The 23,147-nt window shown below is 48.5% G+C and overlaps 1 protein-coding gene and 1 pseudogene across 1 annotated transcript in view; one reads left to right on the forward strand and one right to left on the reverse strand.

Annotated features, from left to right (window-relative positions):
- Positions 1 to 23,147, reverse strand: part of FOXK2 (forkhead box K2) — an 82,839-nt gene that overhangs the window by 23,466 nt on the left and 36,226 nt on the right. Inside the window, exons 2-4 of the mRNA XM_032178865.1 lie at positions 15,732 to 15,926; positions 10,549 to 10,696; positions 7,151 to 7,297 (exon numbers count right to left, since the gene is read on the reverse strand). Coding sequence (XP_032034756.1) covers positions 7,151 to 7,297; positions 10,549 to 10,696; positions 15,732 to 15,926 — 490 coding nt within the window. The remainder of the gene's footprint in view (positions 1 to 7,150; positions 7,298 to 10,548; positions 10,697 to 15,731; positions 15,927 to 23,147) is intronic.
- Positions 1,373 to 2,777, forward strand: LOC116484089 (ADP-ribosylation factor-like protein 2-binding protein; annotated as a pseudogene).

The following is a 23,147-nucleotide window of genomic DNA, read 5'->3' on the forward strand; positions in this document are numbered from 1 at the left end:
GAGAAGGCAAAGCTTTGCCAACTGCTCTCAGAATTGTAAGTGTGAAGTAGAAGCTAGATTCTGAGACTGTGACCAATTTTAATTGTGAAGTAGAAGGTAGATTCTGAGACTGTGACTGAAGAAAAGCAAACCCAGACGATGGTAACATAAAACCCTCAAGCAGTGCAAACGGCAATCCCAGCCACTGCCTGAGAAGGACGACTTCCCCTCTCGCTGTTCTACCAGGACCAGTCCTCCTAAGCGGGGACTCAGAAAGAACTGCCCCACACAGGGTCCGAGGCTGAAGAGCAGACAACAGTCAACAAGCCCCGAAGTGAAGGCTGTGGCTGTACTGACTGATGTGGAGTCATTTAATTTGCATGCTGTTAGGAGGAAAGAAGGTTAGCACAGTGGGAATCTGGAAGCAGAAAAGGTGACTTCGGGGCCAGACTCCAGCCATGTGAGCAGAAGAACGTGACACGGGCCAGAAGCCCTGCCCCTGCGTCACCACTACCATCACTTACGAGACGCAAAGTAAGTCTGCGGAATTGGGGAGCTGCTATTTTCTGTCCTGAAAACGTAAAAGAACCCAGTCCGCAGCATCAGAATAGATTCTAACCTATTTTATTCTCCAATCCATCTCCCTGACAACAACTCCAAGGGCAAATGAGGAAAGATTACTTGTGATTTGCCAGCCAACTAGACTCCAGAAAGTATGAGGAATTAATGAGACATTTAATGTAGACACAAATAGAATAAAGTAACTATGTTTCTAAGGTAATTTAAGGCCGTTGTAATTTGATCAAACCCAGGATGGATGTTCCTTCATTCTGTTGCTACATGTATTAAAACCACATTGACTGGACTCTAATGATTCAGAAATTTTAAAGCTTTCAGAGAAAATGTGGGCTGTTACTCTTTAACGCTAAACAGGAAGAAAAGGATTTGCAATTCTGAGCAAATTATCTTTCCCCCAAAGGCTTTCCGAATTGAGCGTCTGCTGAAAATCAGCCCTCCCTGGGCACCAGCTCCCTCCCTTCCGGGGCTCTCCTCTGTGCCTTCCTGCAGCCTTCCTAAGCAGACCTCACGTTTCTCAAGGACAGTTTGTCTGTTTAACCTCACCCAGCCCTGGGTGCCCTCCAGTGTGCATTCTGCACAGTAAGGATGTGTACAGAAACTGAGGAGAAGGAACAGGCCAAGTTCCTTTCAGAGGATGGGTCTAATGTCCAGGAACGCTTCCAAAAGTGCAAGGGTGAGGATGAGTCCAGAGCACAGTCCTCCCTTTAAAAGAGATCAAGTGATGGGTGCAGTGGCTCATACCTATAATCCCAGCACTGTGGGAGGCCAAGGCGGGTGGATCACTTGAGGTCAGGAGTTCGAGACCAGCCTGGCCAACATGGCAAAATCCCATCTCTAGTAAAAACACAAAAATTAGCCGGGGGTGGTGGCATGCACCTATAGTCCCAGCTACTCAGGAGGCTGAGGATGGAGAATCACTTGAACCCGGGAGGCAAAGGTTGCAGTGAGCTGAGATCGCGCCACTGCACTCCAGCCTGGGCGACAGAGTGAGACTCTGTCCCCAAAAAATAAAAATAAAATAAAATAAAAATAAATAAAAGGAACCAGCTCTAGTCCCTTTGGAGGCTGAGAGACTCGTCTTTTCAAACTTTTCATAGTCATAACAATTATCTCAATTCTGGGTTAAGTAAAATTATAAAACCATAAAAAATCATTTTGGAGTCACCGAGGCCTTGACCCGCGGTGTTGGCAGTACACACAGAGGGCCCGGCGGGGCCCTAACCCAGGGCTGGGCCTGGCACGCAGGTGCTGCCGTGACTGGGCAGTGAGCAGGCCGCGGCCTTGGCTGCGAGGCCTTAAACCGGCCGCCCGCCGCGCCCTGTATGCAGGTTGGGCCGCAGGCAGGGTAGGAGCCTATTCGGGGCTGCAGTGATGGACGCCTTAGAAGAAGAGAGCTTTGTGCTGTCTTTCTCCTCCACCTCTGATGAATTTGCTGTTGTGGTTGGATATTTAGAGGACATTAGCATGGATAACGGGTTCCAGTTATTACAGAGAAATTTCATGGACAAGTACTACCTCGAGTTTGAAGACATGGAAGAGAATAAACTCACCTACACACCTATTTTTAATGAACACATTTCTTTTTTTCTTTTTCTTTTTTTTGAGATGGAGTTTTGCTCTTGTTGCCCAGGCTGGAGTGCAATTACGCGGTATCAGCTCACCGCAATCTCCGCCACGTGGGTTCAAGCAATTCTCCTGCTTCAGCCTCCTGAGTAGCTAGGATTACAGGCACGTACCACCACGCCCAGCTAATAATATTGTATTTTTAGTAGAGACATGGTTTCTCCATGTTGGTCATCTGGTCTCGAACCCCCGACCACAGGTGATCTGCCAGCCACAGCCTCCCAATGTGCTGGGATTACAGGCGTGAACCACCGCGCCCAGCCTGAATACATTTTTTTGGTAGAAAAATATATTGAAGAACAGCTGCTGGAGCAGATTCCTGGATTCAACATGGCAGCTTTCACCACCACATTACAGCACCATAAAAATGAAGCAGCTGGTGACATATTCGACATGCTGCTACCTTCACAGTTTTGGACTACAGAGCAGAAAAAGAAGGCCGAGGACTAGACCTAAGCAGTGGCTTAGTGGTCATTTCGTTGTGTCAATCATCTTCTGTGCCAGCTTCCCAGAATAATCTGCAGCACTGGGTCCTCCCTCCAGCCAATGAATTGGAACATTCTGGATGTCACCAGCCCAACAGGCTCAGCTCTTGATGACAGAATACATCTTGGAAAAAGACTGACTCTGTTTTGTAATTCTTCATTTATGTTAAATATTGACAGGTCAAAACCAAAATGACCTAACCCTCCCAGACCTATTTCTCCTGAAACACCTTCTCGTATTCATTAACCGCAGTACTCCTCCCCTCCTCAAGGAGACACTTCTCTCAGGAGCTTCTGAGTCAGACGCCTCTGGAGCGAGCCCATGTCCAGCACTCCACCTGGGGGGGTCCTTCCCCGAGCACACACGCTGGTGTGGACGTGTGGACGAACGCACCGCCACCCTCTGTCCCAGCAGGCTCTATGTGAAACTCTGTGCATGTGCATCTCTCTCTCTTTCTCACAGGGGTCACAGTTTCGGTACTTCAGCCTCAGTGGGGTTCCTGGTGTCTATCTAGGGTGTTACTCAAGCCCAGTTTGAGATTCCAGAATCTCCTGTGATCACAGCTTGTCATGGCTGTAGGAATCAACAGAAAGAGACGTCCTCTACATAAAAGCTCCACGTGAAAAGCCACTCCTAGTCTTAACATTTGCAGTCCTTGTGTCACTGACTTCTGGTCCTGATGTAGTCCCACTGTTTCTACTAGAAGTCTCTTTTAAGCATTATTTTAAAAATATATATTTTTATAGATGAATACTCAGGCTAATCTAGTGGATATGATCTTGGGACTTCCATGATTATCCACTTAAAGATCAAAGTATTATATGCCGTGTGCTTTTTAGGTGTTAATGCTGTGAAGGCAAAAATGCTTTCTACATTGGCGTTCGTTCCTATTTGACTGGGCACCTATGAATGTATGCTGTGTGCTAGAAATAGACTAAAACATTCTTACAGCATGTTAGTGAGTTTGTGTGTTTGCTGAAGATCCTTTCTGTATAAACCAGTTTGTTAGGCTCTCTGGGTTAGGGACTCTGCATTTTCTTCCTCTCCTACCGAGATGCTGTTCCACTGGTCCAGCCTGGCGGGAGCAGCAGGCAGGGCACAGCTTTACTGGCTGTTTGCTGCTTTGCTTTAGTGCAATGTGTGGTACATTACTTATCAGAAAACACGTATGTCATCTCTAGAAAGAGGAAAAAACATAGTAGTTCAATGCCCAGTGTCCCTTTGATTTCTTTTTTTAATAGTAAAAGTAAGAATCCGTACTGACTTTTCACTTGGCCATCCTGGTTTTAAAGGACAAGCTACAAGCTCCGTGTTTTTCTGTACTAAAGTGTCACTTATTAAATACTTTTGTACCATGAAAAAATCAAATCATAGGAGGTAAATGCAAACAAAGGAAAGATATATGGCATCTTTTCAAATAGGATTCCTCAGACCATCTCATTTCACCCTCAGATGTCCTCTGTGGATTGACCAAAAAGCTATACCATAGGTAGACAATGCAAAATACCTGGCTTTTGTTGTAAGCCAGGAGGGACGAAGTCAGAATAAGGTCTGACGCACAGGGAAGGGTGGCTCAGAGAATCTCATGGCAGAGGAAGAGCCCGTGAGGGTCAGTATTCCGACAGCCAAGGGTACAGCTGAGGACAGAAAGAAATTAAGAGTACATTGGCCAGGCGCGGTGACTCACGGCTGTAATCCCAGCACTTTGGGAGACCAAGGCAGGCAGATCACCTGAGGTCGGGAGTTCAACACAAGCCTGACCAACATGGAGAAACCCCATCTCTACTAAAAATACAAAATTAGCCGGGTGTGGCGGCTCACGCCTGTAGTCCCAGCTACTCATGAGGCTGAGGCAAGAGAATCGCTTGAACCTGGGAGGCGGAAGTTGCAGTGAGCCGAGATCGCGCCATTGCACTCCAGCCTGGGCAACAAGAGCAAAACTGTCTCAAAAAAAAAAAAAAAAAAAGAAAGAGTACATGTCCATGAACTAGGGGGAATCTGCAGAAACCAATCCCTCTCCCACTTAATTAGCTGGAGCCACGAGGTGTGAAATGACACAGGAGCAACCTTACTGGGGAAAGAGATGCAGCTGTAGACTTACAGACCTTGATCTAGACAGGAAAGAAAATGTTTCAACAGAAACAAGTTAAGAGCAGTTCAGCAGAGAAGGGTGCCTGACGTGTGACTGTCATTCCCTGCCGACGTGAGCTGTGCAGGCACCTGCAATAGACGACAGAAAGCAGTGCATGCATGAGGGGTCCCGTGGGGTCCTCGCCACTTCACGACTGTGGTCCAGGAGAGCCTTGCTCCAAGGGTTCTGCTCCCCAAAAGGCCTGTCCTGACTTGGGTCCCCCCAAAACTGAGGCCAGGCCTTTATCCATCCACCCTCTTTAGCAAGAAAGCCTTGTCCTCTTCATAGGTAGTTCTCAAATAAACGGATGTTAGAAAAACACACAGAAACACCACTTAAGAGAAACATATTAAAGTCTAATAAAGCTCCTTAGAAAAACATTCACAAAGCCCCAGGTAACTGGTATCTCAAACCATCAGAATAAGCTGTAAACTCTGAGGGACCCTCACACACTCCCACAGAGCAAGCTGGACCCCATGTGGTTTCTCTCCTTGACAAAGCCATAAAGCCATGGTCACTGGAACATGGGTAGAAGTGATTGTCTGGTTTTGTGTGTGTGTGTGTGTAAGAGAGTGTGTACGAGTGTGTGTGTGTAAGAGTGTGTGTGAGTGTGCGTGTAAGTGTGTAAGAGTGAGTGTAAGTGTGTGTGCGCGCGTGTGTGCGCGCGTGTGTGTGCGTGTGTGTGTGTGTGTATATATAGTTTGAAGCATAGCCTCAGTTTTATAGAGTAAATGTGGCCAGAATTTAGCATGCAATATGTTAAGAGACCCTGACATGTAACTGAATATGGAACTACTCTCCAAATCCAGCATTTTCCTAATGGTCAATTAAGAGATGCCCCCTTGCTATATAAATAGGAAGGCAGGCAGGACAGGGTGTAGATACTCCAGGTATGGGGGTGGGAGGGCACAAGGTGGGCCAGAGGGGAGGCTGGGTCTCATTCCGTACCTTCCATGATTAAAGACCCCCAAGCCCCTCCACAAAGGAAATATGGAAGACGTGGCTGGTAGGCTTTTTCCTTCTTTTTGAGACAGGGTCTTGCTCTGTCGCCCAGGCTGGAGTGCAGTGGTGTGATCACAGCTATCTGTAACCTCTGCTTCCTGGGCTCAGGTGATCCTCCCACCTCAGCCTCTGGAGTAGCTGGGACCACAAGCGTGAGCCACCACACTCAGCTAATTTTTTTTTTATTTTTTGTAGAGACAGGGTCTCGCCATGTTGCCCAGGCTGCTCTCGAAATCCTAGAGTCACGTGATCCACGTGCCTCAGCTCTCAAAGTGCTAGAATTATAGGCATGAGTTACTGTGCCCAGCCGGTGGGCTATTTTTTAATATAACATGTTTATACATCTGCAGTTAAAAGAAAAAAGGTTTTTTCCCTTCAATAAATAGAAAACAGTTGCCCCTGCACCACCCTTACCACTAAGCCACATAGTTTAGATGTTTTTTTCAGGATCATTTACTCATTAAATGAAGGCCTCAAAGAAATTCTATAGATGTTCCTGGTTACTTAATGAATTAAAAAACTATAAGCATACATACATTTCTTCTCTCACTATGTTTTTAATATTCTATATTTCAAACCTACCCACTGCCAAATTATTTCAAATAGCAAGATTCTCGTATACATCCAGTAAACAGCCAACACAACACAGATACACAGAGAAAAAACCTACATAGCCTAAAGGGTTAAAATTATTGGCATAACAGAGTGAGACTCTGACTCAAAACAAAAAAAAAAAATTATTGGTGTGTGAGCTGACCAAAAGGAGTATTTTACAGATTTCAAAGTGTCTTTTGCGGGTAGCCCCGGGGTTCCACGAGCAGGTGGGCTCCCCAGCTGAGACAGGGCACACCACGTTCATCTGTTTTTTACCCCGGCCAATTGGTTAAGATGTCTTCTAAGTGTTCCTTGGTAAAACGTGGTTTGAAAACTGTCTCTGCAAACTTCAAAACTTCTGTCCATTAGCAGGACTAGATGAGGAAGACAGGAGAATGCCAAAGGGAAGGACAGGCTGGGTTTTAAATTTCTCCTACATTTCAAATATGAACTGCATTGGTCAAAGGGAAATAAACAATCCACACTTCACAAATCCTATGCAGACACATGAATCTCCACAACAGTAAAGCACGCAGGCCCGGGCGCTCTTCCAGAACCATGCTTCCTTCTGCTCCACACGAAGAAGGTGAGGCAGAGCACGGCAGCACCGGCCCCCAACTCCTCTTCCTCTCAGCACCGGAGGCTCCAACCCCCCCCCACCTTCCTACCCTGTGCCTGCGTTACATGCAGCAGCCGCTCCACTTTCTTCTTGGTGTCCGTTAGCCTCTATGTAACAGCAAACTGAAAGGCACTTACCTGCCAGCCCTTGTCCGCAGTCCTGTAGTAGGGATAATTTTTAGTGATGTGTGTATAAATTCCGTTCAGGGTGAGCTGTTTGTCAGGAGCCATTGTAATTGCTTGTACTATTAGTTGTGCATAGGAGTAAGGTGGCTTTGAATCATCCTGTATTTAAAAAAAACAAACAAAAAAAGAATATTGAAGTTACCACATTTTGTATTAAATTTACCAGATTTAAAGATTCTCAGTGCTTTTAAGTGTTCCTCTGATGCCTCATTTTTCTTTTTTTTGAGACAGAGTCTTGCTATGTCGCCCAGGCTGGAGTGCAGTGGCACGATCTCGCTTCACCGCAACCTCTGCCTACCGGGTTCAAGCAATTCTCCTGCCTCAGCCTCCCAAATAGCTGGGATTACAGGCACTTGCCACCAGGCCCGGCTAATTTTTGTGGTTTTAGTAGAGACGGAGTTTCACCATGTTGGCCAGGCTGGTCTCAAACTCCTGACCTCAGGTGATCTGCCCGCCTCGGCCTCCCAAAGTGATGGGATTACAGGTTTGAGCCACTGCACCCAGCCTGATACCTCATTTTTCTTACTATAAAAGTAATATAATTTGAAAACATGGAGGACACAAATGGAAAACTATAAAGAACATTAAAAATTACATAAGGAAAAAATGCAAATGTCAAAAATGAAGAAATAAAGGCTGCTTGACCTCAGTGAGTCCAAGGCAAAGCACCTCAACCACGACCAGATCCTGTCAGCTAACCCAGGGGTACAGGCGAGGGGTGGGTAAGGCTGGCTGAGGGCTCAGAGCCAGCAGCACCCCTCCCCAGGCATAAGCACCAGGGGTGGCCAGGGCTGCTCAGAGGCCCTGGACTCACCAAATACCCGTCCACAAGGAGCCCCTGCCGCCCACGAGGAGGAGCCCCCTGGCCCACGAAGAGTCCCATGGAGGCTTCACCTTGGGGTCGGAGACATCCTGGCTGCTGAGTGCCCCGCTGACAGGCTGGCATCCCTGGTCCTGGCTCTTTCAAGGCCACTGGTGGCTCCCTGTCACAGTGACAACTTGAAACCCACACTGATAGGCACAAGCCCACTGGGAAAGGGAGTCACCCCTGGTTGTGAACTTCTGGGCAACACACTTGTAAACATGGATGAAGAGCAGCAGATAATGGTGGATGAAAAAATACATTCAAGATGATACTATATACATGAAGTTTTACAGTGAACAATTATAGACTGTTCAAGGATAAACACAAATGGAATGGGAAACAGGCAGGCTGACAGGAGGCAAGGACATCAGATGCGCCCACATGGGCTTCCACAGCACAGGTCGCGTTTAGCGCTAACAGCTCAGAGTGAGCAGAGGGACGTTTGTCTTTTCTTTCTTTCTTGGGGACAGGGTCTCACTCTGTCGCCCAGGCTGGAGAGCAGTGGCACGATCTCGGCTCACTGCAAACTCTGCCTCCCGGGTTCACGCCATTCTCCTGCCTCAGCCTCCTGAATAGCTGGGACTACAGGCGCCCGCCACCACGCCCGGCTAATTTTTTGTATTTTTAGTAGAGACGGGGTTTCACTGTGTTAGCCAGGATGGCCTCGACCTCCTGACCTCGTGATCCTCCCACTTCGGCCTCCCAAAGTGCTGGGATTACAGGCGTGAGCCACCGCGCCCGGCCTATCGCTTTTTTTTCTAAACAGAAAAATGTAATCACAAGGAGACCCTCCACACATCTAATTCTTTTTTTTTAGACAGGGTCTTGCTATGTTGCCCAGGCTAGAGTACAGTGGCTATTCAAGGATTGATTGTAGCTCCCCACAGCTTTGAACTCAAGTGATTCTCTTGCCTCAGCCTCCCCAGCAGCTGTGACTACAGTACATGCCACGCTGCCCGCTACGTCTCTTCCTTTAAACAGCTAACAAAGCCTTCGTCACTGTGCCTATGCTGTTGGTGTACTTCCCTGTGATCTTTTTTCTATGTTTCTAAAACCTTTTTAAATTGAAAAACATATAAAACAGACAGAAAAGCTCATGATACATTTATGTCAGCTGAACAGACTGTTGCAAACTGAACATCAGTATACTAGGTCAAGAGACAGGGCACCACCAGCATCCCCAACACGCTCGTATGGGCCCTCTCAGCCCACCACCTCTACTTCTCAAAGAGGCCACCATTACTACTGACTGACTTCTTAGAGTGACCACAATTTTGCTGGGATTTACCAAGTTTTACCACTTGGCTGCATCCTTAAACAATACAACTTAGATCTGTCCAATTTTAAGCCTGACAGCAATGGCACCACACACGATGCACCCTCCTTGCCTAGCACCCTGTGTTAGATGCCGTAGTCGGCTGCAGGTGGGGGATGCACGCGGCTGTGGCTTATTCATTCTCATGGCTGTGCTGCGTTCTGCTGGGATAGATCACATTTCCTAAATATGTCAAGTAATACCATGCATGGTTCTTACTCTCTTTCTTCCACTCAGCATTACATCCGGAATATTTCCATATCAGCAAATACTTTGCATGCTATTCCCTAAGTGGAACCACAATATCCTAATCACCATTCCCTAGGGACACTGAGGTTGCGTTCTTTTTTTTATTTTTTTAAACGGGAGCTCACTCTCTCACCCAGGCTGGAGTTCAGTGGCGTGATCTCAGCTCACTGCAACCTCCGTCTCCCGGGGTTCAAGTGATTCTCCCGCCTCAGCCTCCGGAGCAGCTGAGATTACAGCTGCGTGCCACCACGCCTGGCTTTTTGTATTTTTTTGGTAGAAGCGGGGTTTAACCATGTTGACCAGGCTGGTCTCCAACTCCTGACCTCAAGTGATCCCCCTGCCTCGGCCTCCCAAAGTGCTGGGATTACAGGCATGAGCCACCGCACACAGCCGCATTCCATTGTTTTATACAAACTTTCATCCATTTCCTTTGGTCAAAGTCCTAAAAGGAAAATTACTGGGTCAAAGAATACAAACGTGCCAGGTCATAGTGTGACTCTCAACAACTGCTGTCCAAACAAGGGACAAACGTGCCCTATACAAACATGAGTGGCAGGGAGTGCGTTTGCATAACCTTCAGAGTTTGGGACAAGGGGCTAAACTCCAGCACAAACGCACATGAGCTCCACAAAGACCAAAGCACTCCTCCATCTTCCGCTGTCTGCCCAGCCCTCAGCACCTGGGCCTACAGCTGCTATTAGGGAGACCCTACGATGTGCGCTGAATGACCAAACGAGTGCACCTGCAAAACCCCAATACCAAGAACACAGTCAGCAGCAACCCCAGAATCAAGCCCACATCCCCACCAGCCCTGGCAGGGCTGTCACTGGACAGGCAGGTGAGTGACAGGCAGGTGACACTGAGGGCCTTGTGGCTACACACTGTCCCCCGGGGGCTGCTTCAAGGCTACAAAGCCTTTACCTTCGGGCTGTCTCCACCTGAAGCTTCCTTTTCATTTTCAGGCTGTGAGTTGTCAGCCATTAAATTGAGGTCAGATGGCATCACTCGGCCCACCTTGTACCCTGAAGACCCCGCTCCCCGGGGGCTGGAGGGGCAGGAGTTTGCAGCGCTGTGGAAGAGAAAAGGTTTTTCCTATTAGTCTATCACAGAGCACACATCCTACTGTGCTTCAGCAACTGGCTCCAATTACAGGGAAAACAAATACAGAAATGTTAAAAAAGGAAGAGAATATCAGCATTTCCTATGGAAACACAGATTCTTACAAATTATCTGTGAAATTTAAGATCGTCCCAAGAAGCAATGTGGAAATAGGGTATTTGCTTCTATAAACGTCAGCTCATGAAATGTGAAACCAGCTCTCAGGGGAGGCAGTGGCCCACTCATTTCACCAGTGAGGAAACTGAGGCTCCGGATGGTTCCAGAACTTATTAAAGACACAAAGTGACACAAGACAGGCACAGAGGTCCTCACTGAGGAGCTGTGACAGGGGGCACAGAAAAGACAGGGAAAGTCGGGGCGGTGGGGGATGGGAGGGGTCTGCCAGCCAAGGCCCCTGGAGCTGAAGTGAAGCAAGTGTTTCCACTGAAGATGAAGCCGTGGACATGGACACCTGCTGAAGGCACAGCAGCAGGTCAGCTGGGGCACCCGGGACGCAGAATCAGGCCCCTGTTTTCAAACAGGCACTTTTCCCCACCGGGTTGGACTGGGCACAGGGAGTGTTCTGATTCTTGATCTCTGTGCCGATTAAAGGGCACGTGCATTTCTGGTAAGTCAAGGAGCTGCAGATTCTCTCGATGCCTCATTTTCTGCACTTCAATAAAAAGAACGAGCCATTGAAGTGGAAAAATATCAAGATAAGATTATTTTGTAAGTTATAGAGGTGTTTTGGGGGAAAAACATTGCAAATGCATAGAAAAGGTCTAGAAAAAACAACCAAGAAACCTAAAGGCATGACCTCTGAGAAGCAATTCAAAAGGAGGGCCAAGGAGATGGAGAAGCGGGGAGGAGGAGGGAAAGGGCAACACACCAGTGGCCTCGTATCCTCCGCAAGGCTTCTTAGACTTTCCGCCATGAATATGCACCACTGGTATACTCACTCACCCATTCAACAAGTATTTACTCAATGCCAGCAACCATCCTTCAAGCACTGGAGGAAAAGCAGGAATGACAAAGACTCGTGGCATCTACAATTTGTGAGTTTAAAGAGCCAACTTCTAACAAGTGGAGGATGTAACCAGTGTGGCCTGAGGAAGGTAAGTGACCTGCTGGCTGGATGGCAGGTTTGGAAAGTCAGGTCGCTCAGGCTCGCTCCACCTGGAGGCCCCGGGGACCTGGGTTCCCCCTGACAAAGGTCTGTGCAGGTGTGGGGAAGGGCAAGCAAGGAAACACAGGATGAAGAGAAAGCAGCAGGTGGAGGAGAGGCAGAGTCGGGAGCCGACCCAACCTCAGGGCTGCAGCTGCGACCCTTCCCCTGCGCCCACCGCTGCTGTCGGTCACACTTGGAAGTGGGGTCTTCAAGGCTGCTGCTCGGCGGTGAGCTGTATGTGACTCAGGTAAGCTCGGGCACATTCTACTCCAGTGAATTCTGTGTCCTTTTTATGTAGTACTTAATAAGCACTGGGTGGCAGGACTTGACTTTTGCCTACCCACTCGCACATTTACTATTCGGCCCACTCAGTTAATGTTCAGCCAAATTCAACCAAAGTGGGAAAGAGAGAGGGCAGCCTCTCAGCAAAGGAGCAATGGAGAGAGGGCAGCGACGAGAAGGCCCTGATGCCAGCCGGGGCGGCTCACGGACAGCACCAGAGTCCACCGGCCATGCCTCCGTTTCACAAACACATGCACAACAGATGCTTTTCCAGGGGGCCTATTTTTTTTTCTTTTGTGGTAAAACACACACAACATAAAATTTACCATTTTAATCATTTTAAACTGCACACTTCAGCAGCATGAAGCGCATTCACACAGAGGTGCAGCCATCACACCACCTCACTCCAGGATGTTCTCATTTGCCAGACTGAAGCTCTGTCCACACGAAACACTGGCTCCCCCTCCCCGCCCCCAGCCCTGGCCGCCTCTCCATTCTGCCTTCTGTCTCTGCGAATGTGATACTCTAGGAATCTCAATGACTGGCTTATTTCACTGACCATAATGTCCTCAGGGTTAATTCATGTTTCAGCAAATGTCAGCACTTCCTTCCTTTTTAAGGCTGAATAATATTCCATTGTGTCTTCTATTCTCTGGAAATTGTGCATAAGGCTGCTATGAAAACGGGCATACAAATAATTCAAGACCCTGCCTTCAGTTTGGGTCTATATCCAGAAGTGGGGTTGCTGGATCACATGGTAATTCTATTTTTAGTTTTTTGAGGAACTGCTAGTCTGTTTCCACAGCAGCTGCACGGTTTGGCATTCCTTGCAACAGCACACAACAGTTCCAATTTCTCCACATCCTCACTAACACTATTTTCTGGGTTTTTTGTTTTTAATAGCAGCCAATCCAACAGGTGTGAGGTGGGATCTGATTGTGTTTTGATTGGCATTTCCCTAATAACTACTGATGCTGAATATCTTCTCATGTCCTTATTGGCCATTTCTTTTTCTTTTTTTTGAGACAGAGTCTTGCTCTGTCACCCAGGCTAGAGTGCAATGGCGCAATCTCGGCTCACTGCAACCCCCACCTCCCACCTCCCGGGTTCAAGCAATTCTCCTGCCTCAGCCTCCTGAGTAGCTGAGATTACAGGCGCCCGCCACCACGCCCAGCTAATTTTTTTTTTGTATTTTTAGTAGAGACGGGGTTTCACCATGTTGGTCAGGCTGGTCTCGAACCCCTGACCTCGTGATCCACCCGCCTCGGCCTCCCAAAGTGCTGGGATTACAGGCGTGAGCCACCGCGCCCGGCTCTTATTGGCCATTTCTATATCTTCTTTGAAAGAATGTCTTTCGCGTTTTTGAACTGGGTCTTTTGTTTCTTTGTTGTTGAGTTTTAGGAGTTCTCTCTATAATCTGGATATTAATCCCTTGTCAGATGTATGATTTGCAAATACTTACTCCCATTCTATAGAACCTTTTTACTACTGATGTTGTCTTTTGGTGCAGAAATTTTTTAAATTTTCAAGAAGTTCAATTTGTCTTTTTCTTTTGTTGCCTGTGTCTTCGGTATCAAATGCAAGAAATCAATACCAAATCCAATGTTATAGGTTTTGCCTATGTTCTAAGAATTTTACAGTTTCAGGCCTTAAATTTAGGTCTTTGATCCATTTTCAGTTAATTTTTGCACATGGTATAAGATAAAGGCCCAAATTCATTATCTTCCATGTGGATATACCGTTTACCTAGTACCACTTGTTGGGAAGTCTGAATGAATGGTGTGGGCACCCTCGTCAAAAACCATTTGATGAGGCCAGGCGTGGTGGCTCATGCCTGTAATCCCAGCACTTTGGGAGGCCGAAGCAGGCGGATCACCTGAGGTCAGGATTTCAAGACCACCCTGACCAACATGGAGAAACCCCATCTCTACTAAAAATACAAAATTAGCAGGGCGCGGTGGTGCATGCCTGTAATCCCAGCTACTCAGGAGACTGAGGCATGAGAATCGCTTGAACCTGAGAGGCAGAGGTTGCAGTGAGCCAAGACCGCGCATTGCACTCCAGCCTGGGCAAAAAGGGTGAAACTCTGTTTCAAAAAAAAAAAAATTGACTACATTATGTGAGGGTTTATTTCTGGGCTCTCTACTCTTCTTTAAAAAAATAAAGAAAGAAAGAAAAAATGTTTAATTGGCTCATGGTTCTTCAGGCTGTGGGCTCTCTAAAAAATTCAAAATTAAAATTAAAATCTATCTCAGACTTTAGACCACTGTCTGCCCTTTCATTTATACTCCAATAAAAAGAATCCAAGGCCGGGCGCGGTGGCTCACGCTTGTAATCCCAGCACTTTGGGAGACTGAGGCGGGCGGATCACGAGGTCGGGAGATCGAGACCACGATGAAATTCCGTCTCTACTAAAAATACAAAAAATTAGCCGGGCGTGGTGGCGGGCGCCTGTAGTCCCAGCTACTCGGAGAGGCTGAGGCAGGAGAATGGCGTGAACCCGGGAGGCGGAGCTTGCAGTGAGCCGAGATTGCGCCACTGCACTCCAGCCTGGGCGACAGAGCGAGACTCCATCTCAAAAAAAAAAGAATCCAGGCCAGGCACAGTGGAGCACGTCTGTTGTCCTAGCTACTCAGGAGGTCAAGGCGGGAGGATCACTTAAGTCCAGGAGTTTGAGTTCATCCTGGGCAAGACAGCCACAATCCATCTCTTAAAAACAAAAAGACAAAAAAACAAACAAAACCAGCCAGCTGTGGTAGCTCACGCCTGTAATCCCAGCACTTTGGGAGGTGGGTCACAAGGTCAGGAGTTTGAGACCAGCCTGGCCAACACAGTGAAATCCCGTCTCTACTAAAAATACAAAAAATTAGCCGGGCATGGTGGCACATGTCTGTAGCCCCAGCTACTCAGGAGGCTGAGGCAGGAGAATCACTTGAACCTGGGAGGCAAAGGTTGCAGTGAGCCAAGATCGCACCACTGCACTCCAGCCTCGGCAACAGTACAAAACTCCATCTCAAAAAAAAAAAAAACTTTAAAAACATCTTTTAAAGAATGAGTAAACAGGCCAGGTGCAGTGGCTCAGCCTGTAATCCCAACACTTGGAGAGGCTAAGGTGGGCGGATCACTTGAGGTCAGGAGTTCGAGACCAGCCTGACCAATATGGTGAAGCCCTGTCTCTAGTAAAAATGCAAAAATTAGCTGGGTGCGGTGGCAGGTGCCTGTAGTCCCAGCTACTCAAGAGGCTAAGGCAGGAAAATTGCTTGAACCTGGGAGGCAGAGGCTGCAGTGAGCTGAGATAGCGCCACTGCACTCCAGCCTGGGCAACAGAGACTCCTTCTCAAAAAAAAAAAAAAAAGGAATGAGTAAATAACAACCAGGAACCTTTGGGAACTGCATTTCATAATGCAGGAAATTCAGAGCAGAAATTCAATGATATTTTAAACAACACCTCACATCTGTCTCTCCACATAAGTCAGCACCAGGGAAGGAGAAAGGCATTACTTGGGGCCACCACTGGGACTAAGGATGCTCCAGTCCCCCATCCCCATGGCCTCACCTGATGGTTCCTGTGGGGGAGGGCAGAGGGCTGATGAGGTGGGCCATGGTGTCTGGAATGTTGATGGTCAGGGGCGAGATGTGCGGCTGCACGGCCTTCACCGGAGACTCAGACGCCTCCTGCTTCTCTCTCTTCTCGCTGGACAGGGCAGTGAATGTTATCTTGATGTTTGTGCTCGGGAACCTGAACGTGCACCTGAAAAAGAAAAGCCCCCACCATCAGCACCTTTGCTGTCCCGGCCGGGGCCGGGCAGGGTCCCCACGTGTCCCCCACAACCCTTTGCTGTCCCGGCCGGGGCCGGGCAGGGTCCCCACGTGTCCCCCACAACACTGGAGCAGCTGAGGACATGGATGCAACACCTCCAAGCTCAGCTCACCGTATTACAAGTCGCCTAACAAAACCACAACTAAGGTGCTTCATGACTAAAAACACCAGTAAGAAAACGCTACGTAGACCAGCCACACAGGAAAATTAAAAGCACGGACAAGGCCAGGTATCATAGCTCATGCTTGTAATCCCAGCACTTTGGGAGGCTGAAGCAGGCAGATCACTTGGGTCCAGGAGGTCAAGACCAGCCTGGGCAACACAGCGAGACCCCATCTCTACAAAAACTACAAAAAATTAGCCAAGCGTGGTGGTGCATGCCTGTGGTCCAAGATACTCAGGAGGCTGAGGCAGGAGGATTGCTTGAGCCCAGAAGGTCGAGGCTGCAGTGAGCTATGATAGCGCCACTGCACTTCAGTCTGAGCAAGAGACACTGTCTCCCCCGACCAAAAAAAAAAAAAAAAGGCAAAAAGACTCAAATACTACTTAGTCTACATGACTCCTTTTAAACTAAGTGCCTGAATATGTTTTGGGTCTTATAGTAGACTTAAAACCCAAATACCACCCAGTGTCTATTTTTCCTTTCAAAATAAACATACAAATGTATCTGGGTCACAAAGCAATAACTTTGTGGTAGTTTTCTTACTTAAGAAAAATAATTCCTTTCTTTTTTTTTTTTTTTTTTTTTAGACACGGAGTTTCGTTCTTGTCGCCCAGACTGGAATGCAATGGCACTATCTCTGCTCACTGCAACCTCCGCCTCCCAGGTTCAAGCGATTCTCCTGCCTCAGCCTCCCGAGTAGCTGGGATTACAGGCATGCACTACCACGCCCGGCTAATTTCGTATTTTTAGCAGAGATGGGGTTTCTCCATGTTGGTCAGGCTGGTCTCGAACTCCCGACCTCACGTGATCCGCCCACCTCGGCTTCCCAAAGTGCTGGGATTACAGGCGTGAGCCATGGCACCCAGCCTCCTTTTCTTTAAATAAAAAATCCTATCACCTTTTTCACTGTTGGCTCTGGCAAACAAAGAGCCAGGGACATTAAGCTACAGGGGAGAAGGTTTGCAGTGAACACTCTGGTTCACACTTCATGTAGCTTCCTTGACATGACTCAAGTAAAACATAACCAAAGGACATGCAAGCCAAATACCTTCAAAGAATAAAATTTAAAAATAGTCCATAGACTCTGAGAGTCTCTAAGTCCCCACCACGAACCCAGTTCAACGACAGCCTATTTGTCTGTCTACAAACAACGCAAACAAGTGGCCGGCCACACTCAGCCCAGCTCACATCTGCGCACCCGGCGCGGGACTCTGCCCAGCTCACATCTGCGCACCCGGCGCGGGGCTCAGCCCAGCTCACATCTGTGCACCCAGTGCGGGTACCCCTGCCACAGAGGAAGGCTCCGCCCACCACCCTGCCCTAGGGGCACCGGGGCACCTCCAGCCTGTGGAGGTCGGAGGCTACGCCATGGCCCTCCCACTTCGGGGACGTCTCCAAGGAGACACTTCCAAACCCTCTAGCTGGGGTCGGGAAGGGCAGCACCCGAGGGTTTCAACACTCGCTTCTTTGCCATGCTGCCGCTGCCTCCCCTCGCCCTTCTCCTTTCCCTGTGAGGCACAGGCAGGACAGCCAGTCCTCCCCACGGTCTTGGTGGACACAGCAGAACCTCACAGAGTGACCACCTCCTGGGTGTCCAGGACATCAGACTCTCTGGTTCCCGCTTTGCAGCACTCCTTTTCAATCCCTTACTGGAGCCTCCCCTCTTCACCGCCCGATGTTCAATGTTCAATGCTCCAGGCCTCGACTCCAGTTTCTCCCTCTACCCTCACTCCTGGCTCATCCAGGCCTCGGACCTTGAACTCTACACATACCCAAACAGCTCCAAAATCCCCACTTCCAGCTCCAGGGTCTCCCTACACTCTGGCCCCGCATAGGCATCAACACTGAGGCTCTCAAACAAGACTCCCAGCCCACGGTCCTCTCCCAGGACTCCCCTCAGCAGTGACAGGCAGCACTCAGGTGCTCAGGCCAGAAATACAGGAGTCCATCCCCCAGTGCCATCAGCTCTGGCCTTCAAAACACGTCCATCATGAAAACTGAAAAAGCTTCTCTGCTAAAACCCCTGTTAAGACACTGAAAACGTAAGCCACCTTCTTTTCTTGTTCACCTTCAGGAGAAAACGTTTGAAAGCTGGGCAGAGTGACTCACATCTGTAATCCTAGCACTTTGGGAGGCTGGGGAGGGAGGATTGCTTGAGTGCAGGAATTTGAGACTAGCCTGGCCAACAAAGACCCCTATGACCCAGGCTAGAGAGCAGTGGCACGATCACTGACCCACTGCAGCCTTGAACTCGCAGGCTCAAGCAATCCTCCGCATCAACTTCCTGAGTAGCTGGGACTAGAGGCACACGCCACCATGCCAGGCTCTGTTTCCCAGGCTGGTCTCAAACTCCTGGGCTCAAGTGCTCCGCCCACCTCAGTCTCCCAAAGTGCTGAAATTACAGGCGTGAACCACCGTACCTGACCTCGTCTATAAATGATATATTTAAGACAATGATCTTTTGGTCTATAAAGCTCTATTTTATTTTACATCCTTGCAAATTATTAACTGAATCAACTAAGATCAAGAGAGAAACAAACCACTGGTATCAAAACCAAAGGAAACAAAAAGAAAAAGAATCAGTAAAACAAAAGATAGCAAAATGCTTCCAGCTGCATCACAAAGCCAGGGGTGGAATCGCTTGAGCCCAGGAGCTCAAAGCCAGCCTGTGCCACACAGTGAGACCACGTCCCTTAAATAACAGGGAGAAGGGCCGGGCACGGTGGCTCACTCCTGTAATCCTAGCACTTTGGGAAGCCAAAACAGGAGGATAGTTTGAGACCAGCCTGGGCAACATAGTGAGACCGCTTCCCTTAAATAACAGCGAGAAGGGCCGGGCACAGTGGTTCATGCCTGTAATTCCAGGACTTTGGGAGGCTGAGGCAGGCAGATCATGAGGTCAGGAGATCGAGACCATCCTGGCTAACACACTGAAACCCCGTCTCTACTAAAAATACAAAAAAATAAGCCAGGCATGGTGGCACACACGTGTAATCCCAGATACTCAGGAAGCTGAGGCAGGAGAATCTCTTGAACCCGGGAGGCAGAGGCTGCAGCGAGCCGAAATCCCGCCACTGCACTCCAGCCAGGGCGACAGAACGAGACTCCATTTAAAAAAAAAAAAAAAGTCTATCTAAAGCAAATATCTGCAACACTTCACATTGAGTGGCATTCACTGCTGGCTTTAGACCTTCCAAATTCAAACACCTGTTTATCACTACATTTTAAAAGAAAACTGGCACTTAATCTCTCAAGTCACCCGCTTGGCCCTCTTCCAGGTGTACTTTACCTCTTCCTTCCTGCTCTAAAGCTTTTTAATAAGCTTTCAGTACTGCTCTAAATAAATACCTAATAAATAATAAAACTGATCACCTGCCATGTGTCTGAGATCCGACCAAGCTCAGCTCCCTTTACACAGACATTACTTCTAGATTCTGCAAACAAGGGGGGGTGGGTGAGGGGTGGTGTGTGTGTACAGCTATCACCTCTGAGGACAACAAGGAAGACCAGCCTGGCACGAGGTTCCAGCAGGATCCAAAAGTCACCCTAGACTCCCACCCACCATCTCCTGAGTCCTCCTCACTGCTAATGAGCAGCCCGTCCCACGTGGGGGCGTGTTCCTAGGACCACCCACCCTCTCATACCAGCCTAACAGCTTACAACCCAGGGGTTCTCACAGAACCACGTGGACACAAACAGGGCAAGGTGCTTGGATGCCAAGCGGCTCTGCCATCCCTGCTGGGCTCCGCACATGACACTGGCTCTGAGCTGAGCGCAGCTGTGGACTCTGCATGGTCGCCAGCCAGTAGTGGAGATGGGTAGAACAGCGAGCACCAACCGCGCAACCTCAGACTGAAGCTCAGTGGAAGACCGCACTCCACATCCACATACAGACACTCAGGACACCAAATCAAACACTGTACTACTAGGCCAGGCTCAGTAGCTCACGCCTGTCATCCCAGCACTTTGGGAGGCTGAGGCAGGAGGATCACCTGAGGTCAGGAGTTCGAGACCAGCCTGACTAACATGGAGAAACCCCATCTCTACTAAAAATACAAAATTAGCCAGGCATGGTGGTACATGCCTGTAATCCCAGCTACTTGGGAGGCTGAGGCAGGAGAATCGCTTGAACCTGGGAGGTGGAGGTTGCAGTGAGCTGAGATCATCATGCCATTGCACTCCAGCCTGGGCAACAAGAGCAAAACTCTGTCTCAAAAATAAATAAATAAATAAATAACAATAATAAAATAAAAATAAAAATAAAAGAGAGGCCAGACACGGTGGCTCACGCCTGTCATCCCAGCGCTTTGGGAGGCTGAAGCAGTTGGATCACCTGAGGTCAGGAGTTCAAGACGAGCCTGGCCAACATGGTGAGACCCTGACTCTACTAAAAATACAAAAATTAGCCAGGGGTGGTGACACGTGCCTGTAATCCCAATTATTCAGGAGGCTGAAGCTGAAGAATCACTTGAACCAGGGAGGTGGAAGCTGCAGTGAACCAAGATCCTGCCACTGTACTCTAGCCTGGGTGACAAAGAAAGACTCTGTCTCAAAAAAAATAAAAATAAAAATAAATAAAAGAGAGAGACGGGAAGGTGCTGCTGGCCATCTGCTCACAGCCTCTGACCAAAAGCATGGGGATGTGCTGTTCGTCCTCCATCCTGGCCGCCACAGAACAAGCCCAGCCCCAGTCCCAGCCCCAGCAAGGTGAGGGAGGTGCTCTGTGTTTTAATCTAAGTGTGAGCCTCTCCATGTTGATAAGCCATGAAATACATTTAAAAGCTATCCAGATGTCCTGGCAACTTGTTTTTTTTTTTTTTTTTTAGACAGAGTCTCACTCTGTTGCCCAGGCTGGAGTGCAATGGCGCAATCTTGGCTCACTGTAACCTTCGACTCCCTGGTTCAAGCAATCCTCCTGCCTCAGTCTCCTGAGTAGCTGGCATCACAGGCACCCACCACCACGCCCTGCTAACTTTTGTATTTTTAGTAGAGACAGGGTTTCACCATGTTGGCCAGGATGGTCTCAATCTCCTGACCTCATGATCCGCCCACCTAGGCCTCCCAAAGTGCTGGGATTACAGGCGTGAGCCACCGTGCCCGGCCAACTTGCTTTTTCTTCATCTGGATTCTGACTGCATCAGTGAGAGTTCCTGTCTGTAAAAATTCATCAGTTGCATACGCATGATACACACACTTTTCTGTATGGACGGTATACTTCAATAGACAGTTTTTAAAAAAAAAAAAAAGCCGTCCATGCAGATGGATGTAGAAATTAGCAAAACGTGGATCATGTGACAGGCGTGGGGGGTTCACTGTGCCATTTTCTATGCTTTTGTGCTGACAATGACCTCTTTTTTTTTTTTTTTTGAGACAGAGTCTTGCTCTCGCCCAGGCTGGAGTGCAGTGGTGCGATCTCGGCTCACTTCAAGCTCTGCCTCCCGGGTTCACGCCATTCTCCTGCCTCAGCCTCCCGAGTAGCTGGGACTACAGGCGCCCGCCACCATGCCCGGCTAATTTTTTTTGTGTGTGTTTTTAGTAGAGACGAGGTTTCACCATGTTAGCCAGGATGGTCTTGATCTCCTGACCTCGTGATCCGCCCGCCTTGTCCTCCCAAAGTGCTGGGATTACAGGCGTGACCCGCCGTGCCCGGTGACAGTGACCTATTTCTTTTACCTGGGTTGTGACTGCATGGATACGCACACTATAATTATAATTTATTTGAATGTAGGTTACATTCGAAACAAGATACATTAAAACTGTTTTCAGGTTCTCTATGGAGTTCAGTTACCTTGGAAATCCTTGTTCCCCTTTTCAAAACTAGAAACTAAAAGCTGTGGAATAATTTTGGATGAGTTGCCTCATGACACTAGAAAGAGCCGCAAAATTTTACAACAGAACGGAGGTGGGGGCGAAACCAGATGCCTGGGGTTAGGTCCTCCTGGGACCTGTGTCTTCCCCACATGGCTGCAGGGCAATGAGCTCAGTGCAGGACCACCTGCAGCTGGTGTCTTGGCTGGAAGGGCCCCTGACTTCCCCAAGGCCTGAGGTGCCTCTTCCCTGGCCCTGCAACTTTCCTTCAGAGAAGCACTTGGGGTCAATGATGGAGTTTAAGTGTCTGGGAGACACTAGGCTGATGAGGTGGCTGTCTCACACAGTCAGCCCATCCCAATTCCTGGCACTGTGTGTTCCTAAAAGTACTTTATTTGGGGCTGGGAGCGGTGGCTCACGCCTGTAATCCCAGCACTTTGGGAGGCCTAGGCGGGCAGATCACCTGAGGTCAGGAGTTCAAAACCAGCCTGGCCAATATGGTGAAACGCTCTCTACTAAAACTACAAAGATTAGCCAGGCATGGTGGCCCACACCTGTAATCCCAGCTACTCGGGAGGCTGAGGCAGGAAGAACTGCTTGAACCCGGGAGGCGGAGGTTGCGGTGAGCCCAGATCGAGCCACTGCACTCCAGACTGGGCAACAGAGCGAGACTGTCTTGGAAAAGAAGAAAAAAAAAAAAAAAACCTTACTGGATTCTGCAAGATTTGTAATGAAGCTCAGTATAGACTAGGAATCTGTTTACAAGCCTGAGACGTCTGACCAAAAATGGAAGGAAGGGACAGGTTAAGAGATGCACTACATGAAAGGAACACCAGGTGGCAGAAAGCAGAATGGCAAATCCCTAAGTAAAAACTGACCAGAAACGTGAACCCCAGAAGAGGACACAGAGCACCTAGGAGGGGGTGTGCACCTCAAACCACAAATCAGAACCGACCCAGTAGCAACGCAGCAGCTGACAGTTTCAAACCTATTTGGAGGGCCCTGATAAAAATTCAATTTCCTTCACTTGAACAAACCAACAACTTAAACTGGATTCAGTGTCACAAACATCCTTCTAGCCTGGCTCTCTTTCTCCTGTTCTAGTTCCTTGTGGGAATGGAAATTATTACAAATGCAATGTGCAGGCCAATGGTCTGGAGTTTATGAATTAACAGACTCAT

Source organism: Hylobates moloch, unplaced genomic scaffold (assembly GCF_009828535.3).
Source record: "Hylobates moloch isolate HMO894 unplaced genomic scaffold, HMol_V3 SCAFFOLD_15, whole genome shotgun sequence".
NCBI classification, from domain to species: Eukaryota; Metazoa; Chordata; class Mammalia; order Primates; family Hylobatidae; genus Hylobates; species Hylobates moloch.